Below are 16,167 nucleotides of genomic sequence, written 5' to 3' on the forward strand. Positions count from 1 at the left end.
TTACAAACTGAATGCCTGTGGCTGGGGGCGGGGTATATATGGAGGAGGTTTTTGACTGGTGCCTGGATCACTCCAACCACATACTCCCCAAGGTACTTCCTGTGGACCCTATGGAGCTTAAAGAAAAAGAGTTAACAAAGGTAAGTCTACCATAACTCTTATTATCCCTGTACCCATGATTCATATGGAAACTCTCCAATAAATTATTTTGGCAATTGAGCCGAGGGATTACATGGTTTCTCTGGACATTCAAGATGCATATCTGCATGTTCCTATTATACCATCCCACCAGCAATTTTTACAGTTTGATGTCCTTCAGCAACTTTACCAATTTCAGGCTCTACCCTTTGGCCTATCTACGGCTCCCGGATATTTACCAAAATAATGGCAGTTATGGTGGCCTATCTTAGGCATCAGGTAGTCAGAATTCTGCCATATCTGGATGACCTTCTGATATTGGCACAGACTCCGGTTGTTTTACAAAACCATCTTCAACTGACCATTGTTATGTTCTGGGTTGTTTGTGGACCCGGGGTGGTAGCAGGAGCGATCACAGAAGCAGATTTGTAAATAAAACTAGGATTTTTAATAAGTGCTTGAGTAGACATATAATGTGGCAGTAAATAAAAGTCCAGGAAAATATAAATGTGCACAAGAGTTCTGTGGTGGGAGCAAAAGGGTTAATGTCCAGGTAGAAACAATTAGAGCTGTCCAGGTGTGCAGGTAGTGAAACTGAAAATAATCAAGCCAGGTTTGCAGGTAGTGAACTGAAAATAATCAAGCCAGGTTTCCAGGTAGTGAACTGAAGCGCAGGATGTCAGCAGGCTCAGGCACTCAGGTATGGGCAAGGGTGGTGGAGGTAGCGGGGTAGTCCAGTGGCAAGTAGGAGCTGACAGGCAGACTGCGAATTCACAGGAACAGGAAAGCACAGAGAACTCCCTCTCAGCTAGGCTGAGATACACGTTGCACTGGCAAAGAAGGAAGGCACTGACCCTTCCTAAATACCCCATGCCGTGCTGTTACTGGCCGGAGGGAACATGTGACTCACCAGGATTGGCCAGCCGCATCACATGGCCAGAAGGCAAGATGGCGGCACCCATGCCAAACGGAACGGAGACGCCGCCAGGCCTCACCAGCGCAGAGTGACAACAGGGCCACACAACAGGCGCAGCCAAAGCCCCCCGCCAGACACCAGCTCCGCCACAGACAGCCCGCGCCACAACGACCTCACAGGTAACACACGCCTAGCGCCATGCTGAAATACCCTGGCCATGACAGTACCCCCCCCTTTTGGGGTGGCCTCAGGACACTCACCAGGCTTCTCCGGATGGGCAGAATGGAATCTCCTGATGAGCGTGGGAGCGTGGACATCACAAGCATCGGTCCAGCAACGTTCCTCTGGACCGTAACCTTTCCAGTCCAACAAATACTGAAGATGACCTCTGCGCAGACGAGAGTCCAAGATCTGGGCGACCTCAAACTCAACTCCTCTCTCCGTCTGGACTCGAGGAGAAGCAGGTAGAGCATTATGGAACTTATTCAGGACTAGGGGCTTTAATAAGGAAACATGGAAGGAATTGGGAATTTTTAGGTATGGGGGTAACTTTAAACGGTAGGCCACTGGATTAATGACTTCTGTTATGGTGAAGGGACCGATGAAGCGGGGTGCGAATTTCATAGACGGAACTCTTAGATGAAGGCTCCGAGTAGACAACCAGACCTGGTTTCCTACTTGCATGCGTGGAACTATTCTACGCTTCCTATCGGCCTGGGTCTTATAGCGAGAGGATGCCTTCAACAAATCAGACCGTACTTGAGTCCAGATGGCAGCAAAATTCCGCACCGTGTCCTCCACGGCCGGAACATCGAAAACAGGCAGGCTTCGGAATTCGGGAACACGAGGATGAAGGCCATATACAACCTGAAATGGCGTTTGGCTAGTTGACGAGTGGTAGGAAGCATTATGTGCTTCCTAAATACCCCATGCCGTGCTGTTACTGACCGGAGGGAACATGTGACTCACCAGGATTGGCCAGCCGCATCACATGGCCAGAAGGCAAGATGGCAGCGCCCATGCCAAACGGAACGGAGACGCCGCCAGGCCTCACCAGCACAGTGTGACAACAGGGCTGCACAACAACGCGCGCAGCCAAAGCCCCCCGCCAGACACCAGCTCCGCCACCAGACAGCCCGCGCCACAACGACCTCACAGGTAACACCCGCCTAGCGCCATGCTGAAATACCCAGGCCAAGACAACCATAGCCTGCTTACAAAAGCACGGCTAGATCATTAAATGGAAGAAATCATCACTTTCTCTAACACAGCAGATGGTAAATCTGGGAGTTGTTCTGGATTCTCGGGCACAGACTATGTTTCTGTCAGATAAATGCAAGCGAAGGGTATCCGTTTTGTTAGCAATGCAGGTCCTGGGATCAATGGTGGGGTATGCTCAGTTCCATTCCAGGCCTCTGCAAATATTGATTCTTTCCAAGTGCAACAGACTGTATCATCTAATAAGATCCCAGAGGATCCTTCTTACTCTAGAGGTTCATCAATCCCTCTTGTGGTGGCTGAGAAAGGATTTGAACAAAAGGGCGCCCATTCTGGATTCCAAATTTGGTGCTTCTCACCACAAACGCCAGTCTTCACGGATGGGGGAGCAGTGACAGGTCATCACATCCTTAAGGGAAGATGGACAAATCAGGAAAGTCATCTCCCAATAAACCTTCTGGAACTGCGAGTAGTATACAAAGCACTTGTCAGGGCACAGGACCTGCTCCAGGGCAAGCCGGTCCAGATCCAGTCCGACAATGCGACAACAGTGGCCTACCTCAATCATCAGAGAGGCCCAAGAAGTTACGCAGCCATGAAAGAAGTGATTTGGTCAGAATGTCATCTTCCGGCCATCTCGGCAATATTTATACCAGGAGTACTCAATTGGGAAGCAGACTTCCTAAGTCACCAGGACATACACGCCGGAGAGTGGTCTCTCCATCCGGGAGTGTTCATACAGAATCTGTCAATAGACGGGCCATATCCTCTTCCTCTATGGCAGGATCTGCTAACGCAGTGCCCCTGCCGGCATCCGGATTTACCTCGTCTTGATTTGACGGTGTGGCTCTTGAATCTTCCATCCTAAGAGCAAAAGGTTTTTCCAATTCTGTAATTCAAATGATGCTTAGAGCACGGAAGCCTGCCTCTGCCCACATCTATTACAGTGTTTTGCATTCTTTTGGTCCATAGTGTTCCCACAAAAAGTATGACACTAACGTGTTTAGGATTTCCAGGATACTGGCTTTTCTCCATGCAGGTTTAGACCGTAGTCTCCACCTGGCCAAGTTTCTGCACTGTCAGTATAGTTCCAGAGGAAGATTGCCTCATTACCAGATGTTAAAATTTTTCCAAGGAGTTCTGCGAGTTTAGCCTCCTTTTGTTCCACCGGTAGCACCATGGGATTTGTCTTTGGTTCTTAAGGGGCTACAAGCTCACTAATATGAACCGCTAGATTCTGTAGTTTTGAAGTGGTTGATAGTGAAGACCCTTTATCTTCTCGATATCTCTTCTGCTCACAGAGTCTCTGATTTTGCAGTGTTGTCGTGTCGCTCCCCATTTTTGGTTTTTCACCAGGATAAAGCTGGTCTTCGTACAAGGGAGGGTTACCTTCCTAAGGTAGTGTCCTGTTTTCATGTGAATTAAAAAATTGTTGTTCCAGCTTTTCAAGCTCCAGATCTTTCTGTAGGTGAAGCCTCTCTGGATGTATTTCATGCTCTCCATGTGGAGCGTACAAACTGTTAAAAAATCAGATGCTCATTTTGTATTTTATGGTTTTCACAAACAAGGATGGCCAGCTAATAAACAGACTCTGGCGAGATGGTTATGCATGACTATCTTTTAGGTGTACTCAGAGGCTGATCTCCCTGGCCCAAGCATGGTGACAGCATATTCTACTCAGTCTGTGGGGCCATCGTGGGCATTTAGTTGTGGTGCCTCTGCTAAACAATTGTGCAAGGCAGCCACGTGGTCTTCTGTCCACATTTTTCTTAGGTTCTATGCCTTTGATACTTTTGCCTCTCGGGATACTTCCTTTGGGCGATGAGTTCTACTTTCTGCTCAGGAGCGTCCTCCACCCTAGGGGAACTTTTTTAACACAACCCAATGGTATTCCTGTTGATCCCTATGGACCCCGAAGAAGAAAATCAGAGTTATGGTAGACCTGCCTAGATAACTCCTTTTCTTCAAGGTCCACAGGCCACCCACCCTGACGCACTTGGCTGCAGGGGTAATTTTTTTCTTTCTGTAACAGCTGTTCCTTCGCCTTTTTCCTTTTCCTGCCTTGAGGCTTGTTAACTAAACTGAAGTCCTATGGCTAGGGGTGGGGTATATATATGGAGGAGGACCTGAGGCATCCTGGGAGCTGAAGCTTTAACTGTTTGTTGCCTGGTCTCCAACCATAATATTCCCCATAGTATCCCTGTGGACCCTAAGGAGTTATCTAGGTAAGTCTACCATAACTCTGACTTTTGTTCACATAGGCTTGTTTTGGTCTCCTAAACACACTTCCTTCCTGCCCATTATGTTAATGATGGGTACACGCACTGTGAATGCAGCCTGAAATCGGGAAAATGTCTACGCTGGTACAATCATTTCCTTGCAATATTTTGGCAGCGCGGGATCGAAGTTCGCAAATTGGAATGCATGCGTGTGTACGCATGTATCGGCACTTCCGAATGGGAACACTGTCGATCGAACCATCGCATCGAATGTGTGCTTGTATAGGTGTATACCCAGCTTTAGGGGCCTATGTATCAAAGCTGGGAGAGAGATAAAATTGTAACAAATAAATTGCCAACCAATTGGCTCCTAACTATCATTTTCTAAAACAGCCTGCAAAATGTAAATTGGAAGCTGATTGGTCAGTACTTTATCTCTCACAATTTTATCTTTCTCCCAGCTTTGATACATAGGCCCCTTAGTCTCTGGCTGCATGTGACCTCATTGGATAAATTTACTATGTAGCAATTTGGGGCAGCACAGACGGTGTAATGGTTAGCATTACTGCCTCACAATATTGAGGTCGTGAGTTCGATTCCCACCACGGCTCTAACTGTGGAGTTAGTATATTCTCCCTGTGCTTGCGTGGGTTTCCTCCGGGTGCTCCGGTTTCCTCCCACATTCCAAAAATATACTGGTAGGTTAATGGGCTCACTATAAAATTAACCATAGTGTGTATGTTTGTGCATGTGATAGGGAATATATATTGTAAGCTCTTCTGGGGCAGGGACTGATATGAATGGCCAAATATTCTCTGTAAAGCGCTGTGGAATATGTGTACACTTTATAGGCTGTGTTTGCAAAATGACAGGAGTTGATTGGTTAATACTTTTTCTTTCACAATTGTATCTCTCTTCAAGCTTTGATACATAGGCCCCCTAATCTGGCTGTAATATTAAATGCAAAACCAGGGTCACTGGGACCTTGTAATGACATAGAAATGAAGATAAAGGAGCCCCAGAACAATCATTTAAACAATACACTGGAAACAGTTTTGGAAGTATAACTTTACTGAGGTCTATGTAACAAGAATTTCAGTTGTACAATCAAAATGCAGTAACATAACCTAGGCATTTTGGTATAAATATAACCTGGTAATGATAAATTTAATTTTGTAAAAAGCTGTTGCATTTATAATACAGATTTAAATGCAGAGTACAATATTCAGCTAAATCTTAGACTTCTGGATACCAAATTTGTGCCTGTTTAGAGCTGAAAGATAAAAAATAGTTTACATTAATCATAATCTAATATTCTTTGACTTTTTAATATAGACTTAAAAGACGATGCAATACAATTAAAATGCTTTTTTATTTTATTAACATTTACGAATATGTTTGTAATATTTATCAAGCAATAATGCATAACTCTTGTTTATGAAAATTATTCTTTAGAGTCACAAATTCAATGAAGACTACTGTTAAGTATTCCTCGCTTTCTTTTCTGGTACAGGTCTTCCATATCCAAAATGCTTGGGACCAGGGGTATTTTGGATATCGGAATATTCAGGAATTTGGAATATTTGCATAAAATAATTAAATGACTTGGGAATGTCATCCAAATCTAAACACAGAATGCATTTATGTTTTTTATACATGTTATATACACAGCCTGCATTTAATTTTATACAATAATTTCAATAATTTTGTGGCTCAAACAAAGTTTGTGTACAGACATGAAATTAATTTTATATTTCATATACACCTTATGAACAAAGCCTGAAGGTAAATTTATACAATATTTTTAATAATTTTGTGCCTTAAACAAAGTTAAACAAAAAACAAAGGTTTCACTATCTCAGTCATGCTAAAATTCCGTATTTCTGAATATCCGGATATGGGAGACTCAACCTGTACCAGAAAATGATTGTGGTAATGAGTATTAACTCCTTTTACTTTGTGCAGGGACATGTTACTAAAAGGTTGATGGAAACAGGTGCTAGGAGTAAAGGTAGTCTAATTGTTCCTAATCAACAGGGGTCAGGTGTTTTTAGGGGTCACAGTGGCAAACGCAGGATTTCTAGAAGGGGGTTTCCAAATGCTTCATTTTAGAGGGAGTGTGGCCAGTCCATGAAGAGGGCAGAATTAGGACTTAACCAGTTTTAATATGCGTCATACAAAGTGTATTGTGTATCATAATTCCAGCATATACAGGACCAGCGACCACAATAGCCATTAGATGCGGCAGTAGGGCCATCCTGCCTGAGCTGAATGTTTGTATTTTAGATGTGGGCACCATTCCAGACTATTGGAGCAAGTCCAGGAGCCTGAAGGAGCAGCAGAAGAACCTAGCACTGCCCTGGACATATATGTACTTATTGGGCTCTATAGCAGTGCATCCCTAATAGTGCATGTTTTCCAGATCTCCTAGTTGGTGCACAGGTTATTTATTACTGACTGATTCATGTTAAAAGATCCACAGGTGGTGCTAATTATTTCATTTGTGATACTGAGAACATGCAACACTAGCAAAATTCTATTATATTACTATTTCTACTGTGGTCATGTGTGTGCTGGGGAGGGTGGTTTCCAGGCAGATGGAACCCCCCCCCTGTGTTTGCCTATGGGTCAATTCAATTAGATGTTGCAAAATTGAGGACAATTGTGTGCATCTCTATGGAGGGTAAACAATAGGCAGTCTAGGAAATGCAGGATCTCTCTTCCACACCAAATTGAATCGACCCCTGTATGTCCACAGACTTATTCCAATATCAGGTTTGAATTTTTGGTAAGTATTTTTTACATGACAGAGGGCACCAACTGACATGCCCTGGCTGTGATAAAAACATTTTAAATGACTTAATGGCCAACATTAAGAATTAATATCCAGTTTGTAGTGCTTGATGAAGGTGCATGTAATCCATGATGTGGGGTTTATAGAGATCTTCCAGGAAAAATGTAGCTCAAGAGGCCAAAGATACACCTAGACTATTTGTAGAGGGAGGATTATTATTGTTGACTTTTAAGGCAGCAGAGTGCCGGACTTTGGGGTTTACCGCATATTTTAAAGAAGACAATATTAATGCAGACATACATACATTGGCTAGAGTGGGCCCTGCTTATGAGAGAGCTTAAAATATAGTGTGAAAAGTAAGTTTGACTCTGATTGGGACAGCAGTGAGTGTGTATAAGTGTGGCATTGTTGGGAGAAACGTAGTCTAATAAGTGGACAAAACACGAAAACACTGAGCGCAAAACAAATCAGGTAAGTGAGTCAAACAGTCTCCAGTAATCCGGAAAAAAGTTCAAATATATATGTCTCTGAAATAAGTAGGAGGATGAATATCTCCACAAGGAATCTTTCACGAGTCTTCCACAAATCCTTAATGAACCGGTATAGATGTAAAATCTCCAATTATCTCTCAAGTCAATGTTCCATATAAAATGTAAACAAAGAGAGAGCCAACACAGCGTAATTCAATTAATTTTAATACGGAATAAATAGCATAAAATCCAATGGATTTCCACAAGAAAATTAAATAAATAAAACCACCAATGAGGGAAAACAAATGTACCAGAAGGTGTGGGTGTAAGCAGTATTACACCTAAAACAGCATAGAAAGCTCACTCCCTGGGATCAGGAATCTGGGGTCCCTTGTCAGTTTAGGAGTATTCTGCCTGCATTCCAACCTACCAGATTAGCTGCTTGAAGTCCCATAAACCAACGCGTTTCAACTTACAAAGAAGTCTTTATCAAGGTATGGTGGTGTACTGGGCAGACAGGACTTAAATACCAGATGCTGGTACCTCATTGGTTGGTTGCACAGTGTGAAACAAACACATCAAACAACATTCAGACAACAAGTATTGACATTAATATACATACATCTAGATAAATGTACATTTCTAAAATAAGAATTGAAAAGAAAACACTTTTTTTCCAAGATAAAAATTCATATGGGAATTGACAGCGCTAATTTGGAACGTATAAAGCGGATTTCCGGTATTGAGGTGGAACAAATACCTCATTTCCGGTATCGTATAAACTGGTAGTTAGTACAAATGGGGATATGGTTTTGGGCGGCATCATGAGCTTTGATTGTTCCGCCCTCTGATATAATAGGTGTTATGGACGTCCCCTAATACCTAGAGGGACAACTCTCATGTTCCCCCTAGACCATATAGTGCCATTACGTGGGACCGGAAGTGCGCACGTATACACCTCCGGTCAGATGGTCTCCATGTGGAACGCAAAAAGTAAACAAATTTAACTTCCGAGCCAGCGTCATCATGCGGACCCGGAAGTATGGAAGCGCTACTTGTCAAGCATTCCCCGCATGGATTTAGAATGAATTGAAATGAATAGACAAGCCTGAATTCCGGTCATCCGGCTGTTCCAGGTTTTACTAACAATAATAAATAAACTAAGTGTGCACCAAGAAAAACAGTCCTAAAATATAGGAAAATCCATATATAAATAAATACAGAATTATATAAATATATAAAAATATACATATAAAACCCATATAAAAACAATTCTGTGATGATGTAAAACAGCATGGGCATCATAATATAAAAAGACATAGTAAAATTAATAGAATAAAAATAGATAATTATAAAAACCACTTCAGCTCAAAATCACTATTAAGACCATTAGGTATCAAGGTCTTGAGATCATATATAAGTTTAATTTCGGTTTGGGCCAAACGGGTTTCTATATCTTTTTTCCGCCAATGATTCTCTACTAATTTAATACCAATAATACTTCTGATAGAAGAGCTAGAATTATTATGATGTTCCTTAAAATGAGCAGACAGAGTGTTTCTCGAAACCTTTTTTAATATTTCTTAGATGTTTGGCCCATCTATCTTTTAAAGACCTCGATGTCCTTCCAGTGTATTGCAGGCCACAACTGCATTCAATAAGATAAACACAGTTTTTACTGTTGCAAGTAATAAAATCTGTAATTTTATGGCTAATTCCTGTACTTGCAGAGTGGTAGTTTTCAGTTTTTGAAGCTTGTTTAGTGAAACTCCTACATACAATACAGGTCCCACATCTGTGGAAACCTGTAGTTCTAATCTTTCCTGTTCTTTTGGAGGGGATACCACTCTTAACTATCCTGTTTTTCAAATTCGGGGCTCTTCTATATATAAACTTCGGTTTCATCGGTATAACTGATTTGAGAACTGGATCTCTAGTTAGTAGATTCCAGTGTATCTTAATCACCTTTTCAACATCTTTGTGTTGACAACTAAAAGAAGTAATAAAGGGAAGAATGAAATCATTGGAAGAAGTGTCTGACAGAGATTTAGGTTTTAAAAGATCTTCTCTTTGATAGGTGGTCATTTCTTTAATGGGATCATCTATCTCTGTTTCTCTATATCCTTTAGAAATAAATCTATTTTTATATATTTTAACCTGTTCTTCAAAAATACCTACATCTGAACAGTTCCTACGGATACGTCAGATCTGGCCCTTTGGTATATTTCTTAGCCAGGTAGGGTGGTGATTGCTCGTAATGTCAATATAGGCATTGCAGTCTGTGGGTTTGCAAGTTTTTCGTCTGTAGTTGATCTTTTTCTATATAGAATGTGAGATCTAAAAAATGTACTTCCTTTTTACTTGAGTTATAGGTTAATTGTATATTGAAGGGATTATTTTCTAATGATTTCTTGAAATCTTCCAACGTATTCTCATCACCTTTCCATATAAACCAAATATCGTCAATATATATCTGTACCAATGTATTATATTTTCACGAAACTTATTGTTGTTCCAGATAGTAGTAAACTCCCAATACCCCATAAAGAGGTTGGCGTAAGCTGGCGCAAGCCATGTGCCCATTGCTGTGCCTTTTAATTGTATGAAATTTTTCCCAAGATACCAGAAAAAAATATTTTCTAAGATAAACTTAATTCCTTCCATCAATAGATTAATTTTTTCTTCATGAAGGCAACCTTTATTCAGAAAGAAATTAGTCATAAGGTTTATGTATATGTCAATTTCATATGTTTTGAGATTTATATGCACATTTCAGGTTTTGTATTCCACATACCATTTTCAACTATTCCTCCTTATACATTCAGAGATTTCCTTCCCTATTACAGGTTGTGTGGAACCAATAACCTACCCATATTGGGAAGTACTTCACATACTATTTCTTATAAGTCCTTTGATTACACTTGCTTACCTTTGAAACTCTTATACCAAGAGTTTTCTTTCCCAACAGCTAATACTGTTATTATTTACATGTGCGTATGATTGGAGGCTATATGATTTCATACAAACAATTGTTCTGGAGTGGGTATTAATCCCTGAAGGATTTATAATGTTTTCAATATGAATTGTGTTTCTGCTTCCTTCAGGGCTTGTTATTTATATATTTTGCCATTTATGTACATCTGAAATCACTTCAAGATTTACTATAAGGTCACCCTAATATACAGCAGAATATTTTGTATATTTACAATAATATGAGAGATATATATTGATTTATAAATATGTGTTGACCTTTTTAATTACTGATATCAATTTATTGATATACATTTTCACCCCCAGATGGGAATTCTCCTTTTTTATAAGCAGATCAATAAATGTTACGTTTTATTTTCACTCCAATACTGTATACATCACGATTCTTAATTAATTTTTGAATAAGAGTGCCCCCACAAAGACATATTTGTCTTTCTCTTTTTTTGCTCTTTGCATCAAAAGAATTTTGTATATCAGTACACCACCATACCTTGATAAAGACTTCTTTGTAAGTTGAAACGCGTTCGTTTATGGGACTTCAAGCAGCTAATCTGGAAGGTTGGAATACAGGCAGAATACTCCTAAACTGACAAGGGACCCCAGATTCCTGATCCCAGGGGGTGAGCTTTCTATGCTGTTTTAGGTGTAATACTGCTTACACCCACAACTTCTGGTACATTTGTTTTCCCCTCATTGGTGGTTTTATTTATTTAATTTTCTTGTGGAAATCCATTGGATTTTATGATATTTAATCCATATTAAAATTAATTGAATTACGCTATGTTGGCTCTCTCTTTACATTTTATATGGAACATTGACTTGAGAGATAATTGAAGATTTTACATCTATACTGGTTCATTAAGGATTTGTGAAAGATTCCTTGTGGAGATATTCATCCTCCTACTTATTTCAGAGACATATATATTTGAACTTTTTTCCGGATTACTGGAGACTGTTTGACTCACTTACCTGATTTGTTTTGCGCTCATTGTTCTTTTCGTGTTTGTATTTGTGGGGATTTACCCATTCACACTGTTTAGCTGCATTACCAGTGAAGTGCAGTATTTCTATTTTCCTACTTACTGTAGTCTAATAAGTGGATTTTCAGACAGGGATTACATATTTAAATACTGGCGAGTGGTTATCAGAAGGGAGATGGGAGATCAGAGGCAGATTTAAGCACGAGGGGTATTTTCAAATAAAATGTTCGCTTTGCTAGGGACAGTGACTAATTTTGAATTTGATTCTGATGTATTTATTTATATTTAGGATGGATTGAAGCAGGGCTAGATGTGTGAGGGAAATATGAGATAGTATGAGTTTGCAATATTTGTAGGTAAGTAATGAGAGAATGAATAAGCATTTTGGTTGCATCTTGGGTAAAAAAAACTGGAGTAGACCAGACAGGGTTTGGAGTCAAGGGTAACACCAATGTAGTGGGCAGATGATACTGAACAAACTGGTGTTAATTGTGAGGGAGGTTTGAGGAGATGTGGTGACTCTGGAAGTAGTGCAGATATTGTCATAACTTCAATGTTTCAGATACATTAAGCGGCCGATACACGGTCCGATATGCACCATGTATGACGATGCCCGACATATCGGGCGGTCCCCACACATGGCGCAAAGTGGTGGCCAACCATTCGATATGCCGGCACCTCCCTCCCTCACTCGCATAGCGCAACATGGGGTCATACAGTACATCGCATCTCCTGATCGAGTGAATTTTCAGTAAGATCTGGGGATGCGACATACGACCCCACAGGAGCATGCATGGGACTATATCATGCCCATACACAGTATGATATAGCAGCTATATCGTGCCAATCCGTCAGATCGGCTACTATATCGCACCATGTATGGCCGGCATAAGGCTTTAGCTAGTTTTGAGAAATACATGTGGCAATGCATAATGACAGCTGGTCACAGGAGACCAGAATAGGTTAGGGGTGGTACTGGAGGCTGACTGAGCATATTAGTTCACCAAGGAAAGAGATTCACTGCAAGGAAAGCAGAATTTGTAAAGCAGAGCATTGAGGTGTAAGATGTATGGATGCCAAAGTAGCAGTTGTATAGGTAGCTGGTGGACCTGGAAAAAATTGTCACAAAGGAGAAGATTGTAATTAACCAGTGCTGATAAAAGGTTTTAATAAATTATGCTGCTAGTCTAGATGAAGTGTGTCAGCCGACATGGGGCTATTGTGAAAAACCCGTCTCTTAGAGTGACTTTTGTTTTAGCTGTGATATGTGCATATTCAGAACCAAGTTGTAATGGCGACCACCTCGTAGAAGTGGAATCTATTTAGTGAACATATCAGCACAACATCAGAGATGCTAACAGTACTGTGATTATGATTATGATCTGTGTGATTATGATTACTGTGATTATGATTACTGTTCTGGTATTAATTGAAAATTTTGCAATATTCTATGGGACTTGGAGCTGTTATTTGAATTTTAGAGGTAGTTTGAGAAAGAGACTAGGACAGAGGTTCCCAAACGCGGTCCGCAAGGCTCCCCAACAGTTAAGGTTTTAGAGACATCGATAGTTGAGCACAAGTGGCTTAATTAGTATCTCAGTCCTATTAGCCATGGTAAATTACTGCAACTAATTAACTTACACATGGCTATCCAATTAGCCCCGATGCACTTATCGGGGCTTTTGTTTGTTTCGTCTGCCTCAGTCAAACCTCGAAACCAAATCCATGATGAGCCTTTTTCCTGAGATTGCGGCAGTGAAAATACATAGGTCTATGACTTTTCACAGATCCTATGTTTTCGTGAGAGAAACAAAGTTTCTTCTTCAGGGTCCACAGGGATATACAAGGATACCATGGGGAAATGTGGTTGGAGTGATCCAAGCACCAAACAGTTAAGCTTTCAGCTCCCAGGATGCCTCAGGTCCTCCTCCACATATAGTCGTCCTGTATACCTCTCCCCAGAGGCCAGGTTATACAGTGCTCAAAATCCTACCAAGCCTTGTTTTGAATAGTTGCAAGTATATTGTATATGCATTGCATGTGACTTTTGCTAGCTCTGCTGTGTTGTCACTGCCTTTATTTTCTTGTCAGTCAGGTATAACAATCACTACTATTTCTCCTCAACCCTTTGCTACAGGTGTGTGGAGAATATATATATATAATGTGTGTGTGTGTGTGTATGTATATATATATATATATATATATATATGTGTGTATATATAAATATATATATATATACATTTTTTCTTAAATTGTACCTCACATTTATTATTGTTTGTGAAGGCAATCACATTTGCACTTATTAATTATGTCTAAGAATAAGGGTACACAGGAAACTGAGGGCCCGGTGCTGGTTTCAGGTAAAAGTTGGTAGGTGGGCAAGTCCTCTCAGGACTTTATATATGATGGTTTGTGTGTGGTGTTTGTTATGAAGAACCACCTCACCAGTCCAGTCTACCAGCCCCTGTACAGGAGCCATCTTGGGTGTCCTCAATGTCTCGGGTTATCACGCAGCTAGTGGGCCATTTGGCTACTCCCACGCTGCCTCCCTTAATGGGATATCCAAAGCAGTTCAAGTCTACTATGTTTGTTCCTCCTGTACATCCTTCCTGGATGGATGTTTATGCCTACTCAAGTCAGAGTACAGCTCAGTCAGCTGCTGTGTTTCAACAAATGTTGCAAGGGAACAGACCGGTAGCCACTAAAGCTCCTAAGCGGACAACATAATTTTATCAGTCTGCTCAGCATGTAGATTCAGACGCATCATCACCGGAGGAATCGGAGGCTGCACGGGATTCTTCTCCAGGATCTATCTCAGGAGAGGAGGACCATTCTTCTACAGTAGATGTCCCTACTTTGGTGAGGGCAGTCAAATCAATCCTAAATATACAGGATGATAAGCCAGCTCCTAGACCTAAGGCTGGGTACACACGTAAAGATTTTCTGTCCAGCCATCCAACTAGTTGATTGGTTGGAATGAAAATCTGGTAATGTATGGGAGTAAATGATGATCATCAATTTGCTCCTAAATGCCAGAAAACAGATGAAAATGGGTCATTCAGACAAGTTTGTTAAATGTTTGTTCTAAACAATTTGTTCAAACAACAGTTTTTGTCCATTTTCCAGCATTTGGGAACAAATTGCTGATTATCATTTGCTTTCATACCTTACCAGACTTTCATTCCAACCAATCAACTAGTTGGATGGTTGGACAGATCTTTACGTGTGTACCCAGCTTAAGACTCTAGTGTTTAAACACCAGAAGGTGGTAAAAGTTGAGTTTCCCAAGTCTAAGCAGCTGAATTTATGGAAGAAGCATGGAGTAACTCTAATAAACTGTTCCATGTTACAAAAAGATTAGCATCTTTGTATCCTTTCCCACCTACTGAATGTACTAAGTTGGAAGTCCTTCCTACTATGGATGCTCAGGTGACACATTAAGTCAGGACTGCTATGTTGCATATACCGTCCGCATCTTGACTTAAAGATCCTACAGATAGAAAGCTAGAAACATGTCTTAAATCAGTGTTTTCATTGTCGGAAGCAGTTACTTGGCCAGCTCTGTCTGCAGCTTGGGTATCCAAGGCTGTTGAAAAATGGACACGGGCACTGGAAGATACTCTACCAAATGCTACCAGAGAACAGCTGACATCCATCTCCCACATACGGCAAGCGGCTTCATATTTGGGAGAAGCTGCAATAGATGCTGGGCTCCTGGCTTCTAAAGCATCGGCAGTTTTGGTTGTTGCTCATAGAGTCCTTTGGTTCAGGTTCTGGAAAGCAGATATGGGTTCCAAGAAGGCTCTGGAATCCTTACCTTTTTATGGAAACATAATTTTTGGAGCAGTATTGGATAAGATAGTGGTTACTTTGGCAGCCTCAAAATCTGCAGGTCTGCCATCAACAGGTCCTTTTGCCCTTAGGGAAGAGCAAAAAGACAGTCTTCTTCCAGACCGTCAAGTTCTTGCAGAACAAACTAAGAGATCCTGGCTGCTCATGCATCCAACCTCTAAGATGGATGACAAACCCTCTGCCTGATGGGGCAGGCCTCCTCCTGGGAATCCCAGGGTGGGAGGCCAACTTCTTCAATTTGCGGACTACTGGCATCAAACAACAACAGATGCCTGGGTCCAAGAAGTGGTCTCTCAGGCGTATGCTCTCACTTTCTGGAGGCATCCTCCCCAGAAGTTTTTTTTCTCAACATCTCCCATCAGATTCTATCAAGGCCTTGGCCATCCAGGAGGCCAATTACTCCCTGCTATGGGCAGGGGTGATAATCCCGATTCCTGTAAATTAACAATGAAGGGGTTATTTCTTCAATTTTTGGTTCAGAAACCAAATGGGTCTCATTGCCCTATTCTAAATCTGAAAACAAACAACAAGTTTATCCGTGTACCCATGTTCCGTATGGAGACTCTTCGGTCAATTATTTTGGTGATGG

General features: G+C 41.2%; 1 protein-coding gene across 1 annotated transcript in view; it reads right to left on the minus strand.

The window, feature by feature from the left end:
* Positions 1-5,649: 5,649 nt before the first annotated feature.
* TEKTIP1 (tektin bundle interacting protein 1) overlaps positions 5,650-16,167 on the minus strand; it is a 140,015-nt gene continuing 129,497 nt past the window's right edge. Inside the window, exon 4 of the mRNA XM_088450820.1 lies at positions 5,650-5,764. Within this exon, the coding sequence (XP_088306946.1) occupies positions 5,721-5,764 (44 nt within the window). The 3' untranslated portion in view covers positions 5,650-5,720. The remainder of the gene's footprint in view (positions 5,765-16,167) is intronic.

Source organism: Taudactylus pleione, unplaced genomic scaffold (assembly GCF_031769625.1).
Source record: "Taudactylus pleione unplaced genomic scaffold, aTauple2 ptg000529l, whole genome shotgun sequence".
Classification (NCBI taxonomy): domain Eukaryota; kingdom Metazoa; phylum Chordata; class Amphibia; order Anura; family Myobatrachidae; genus Taudactylus; species Taudactylus pleione.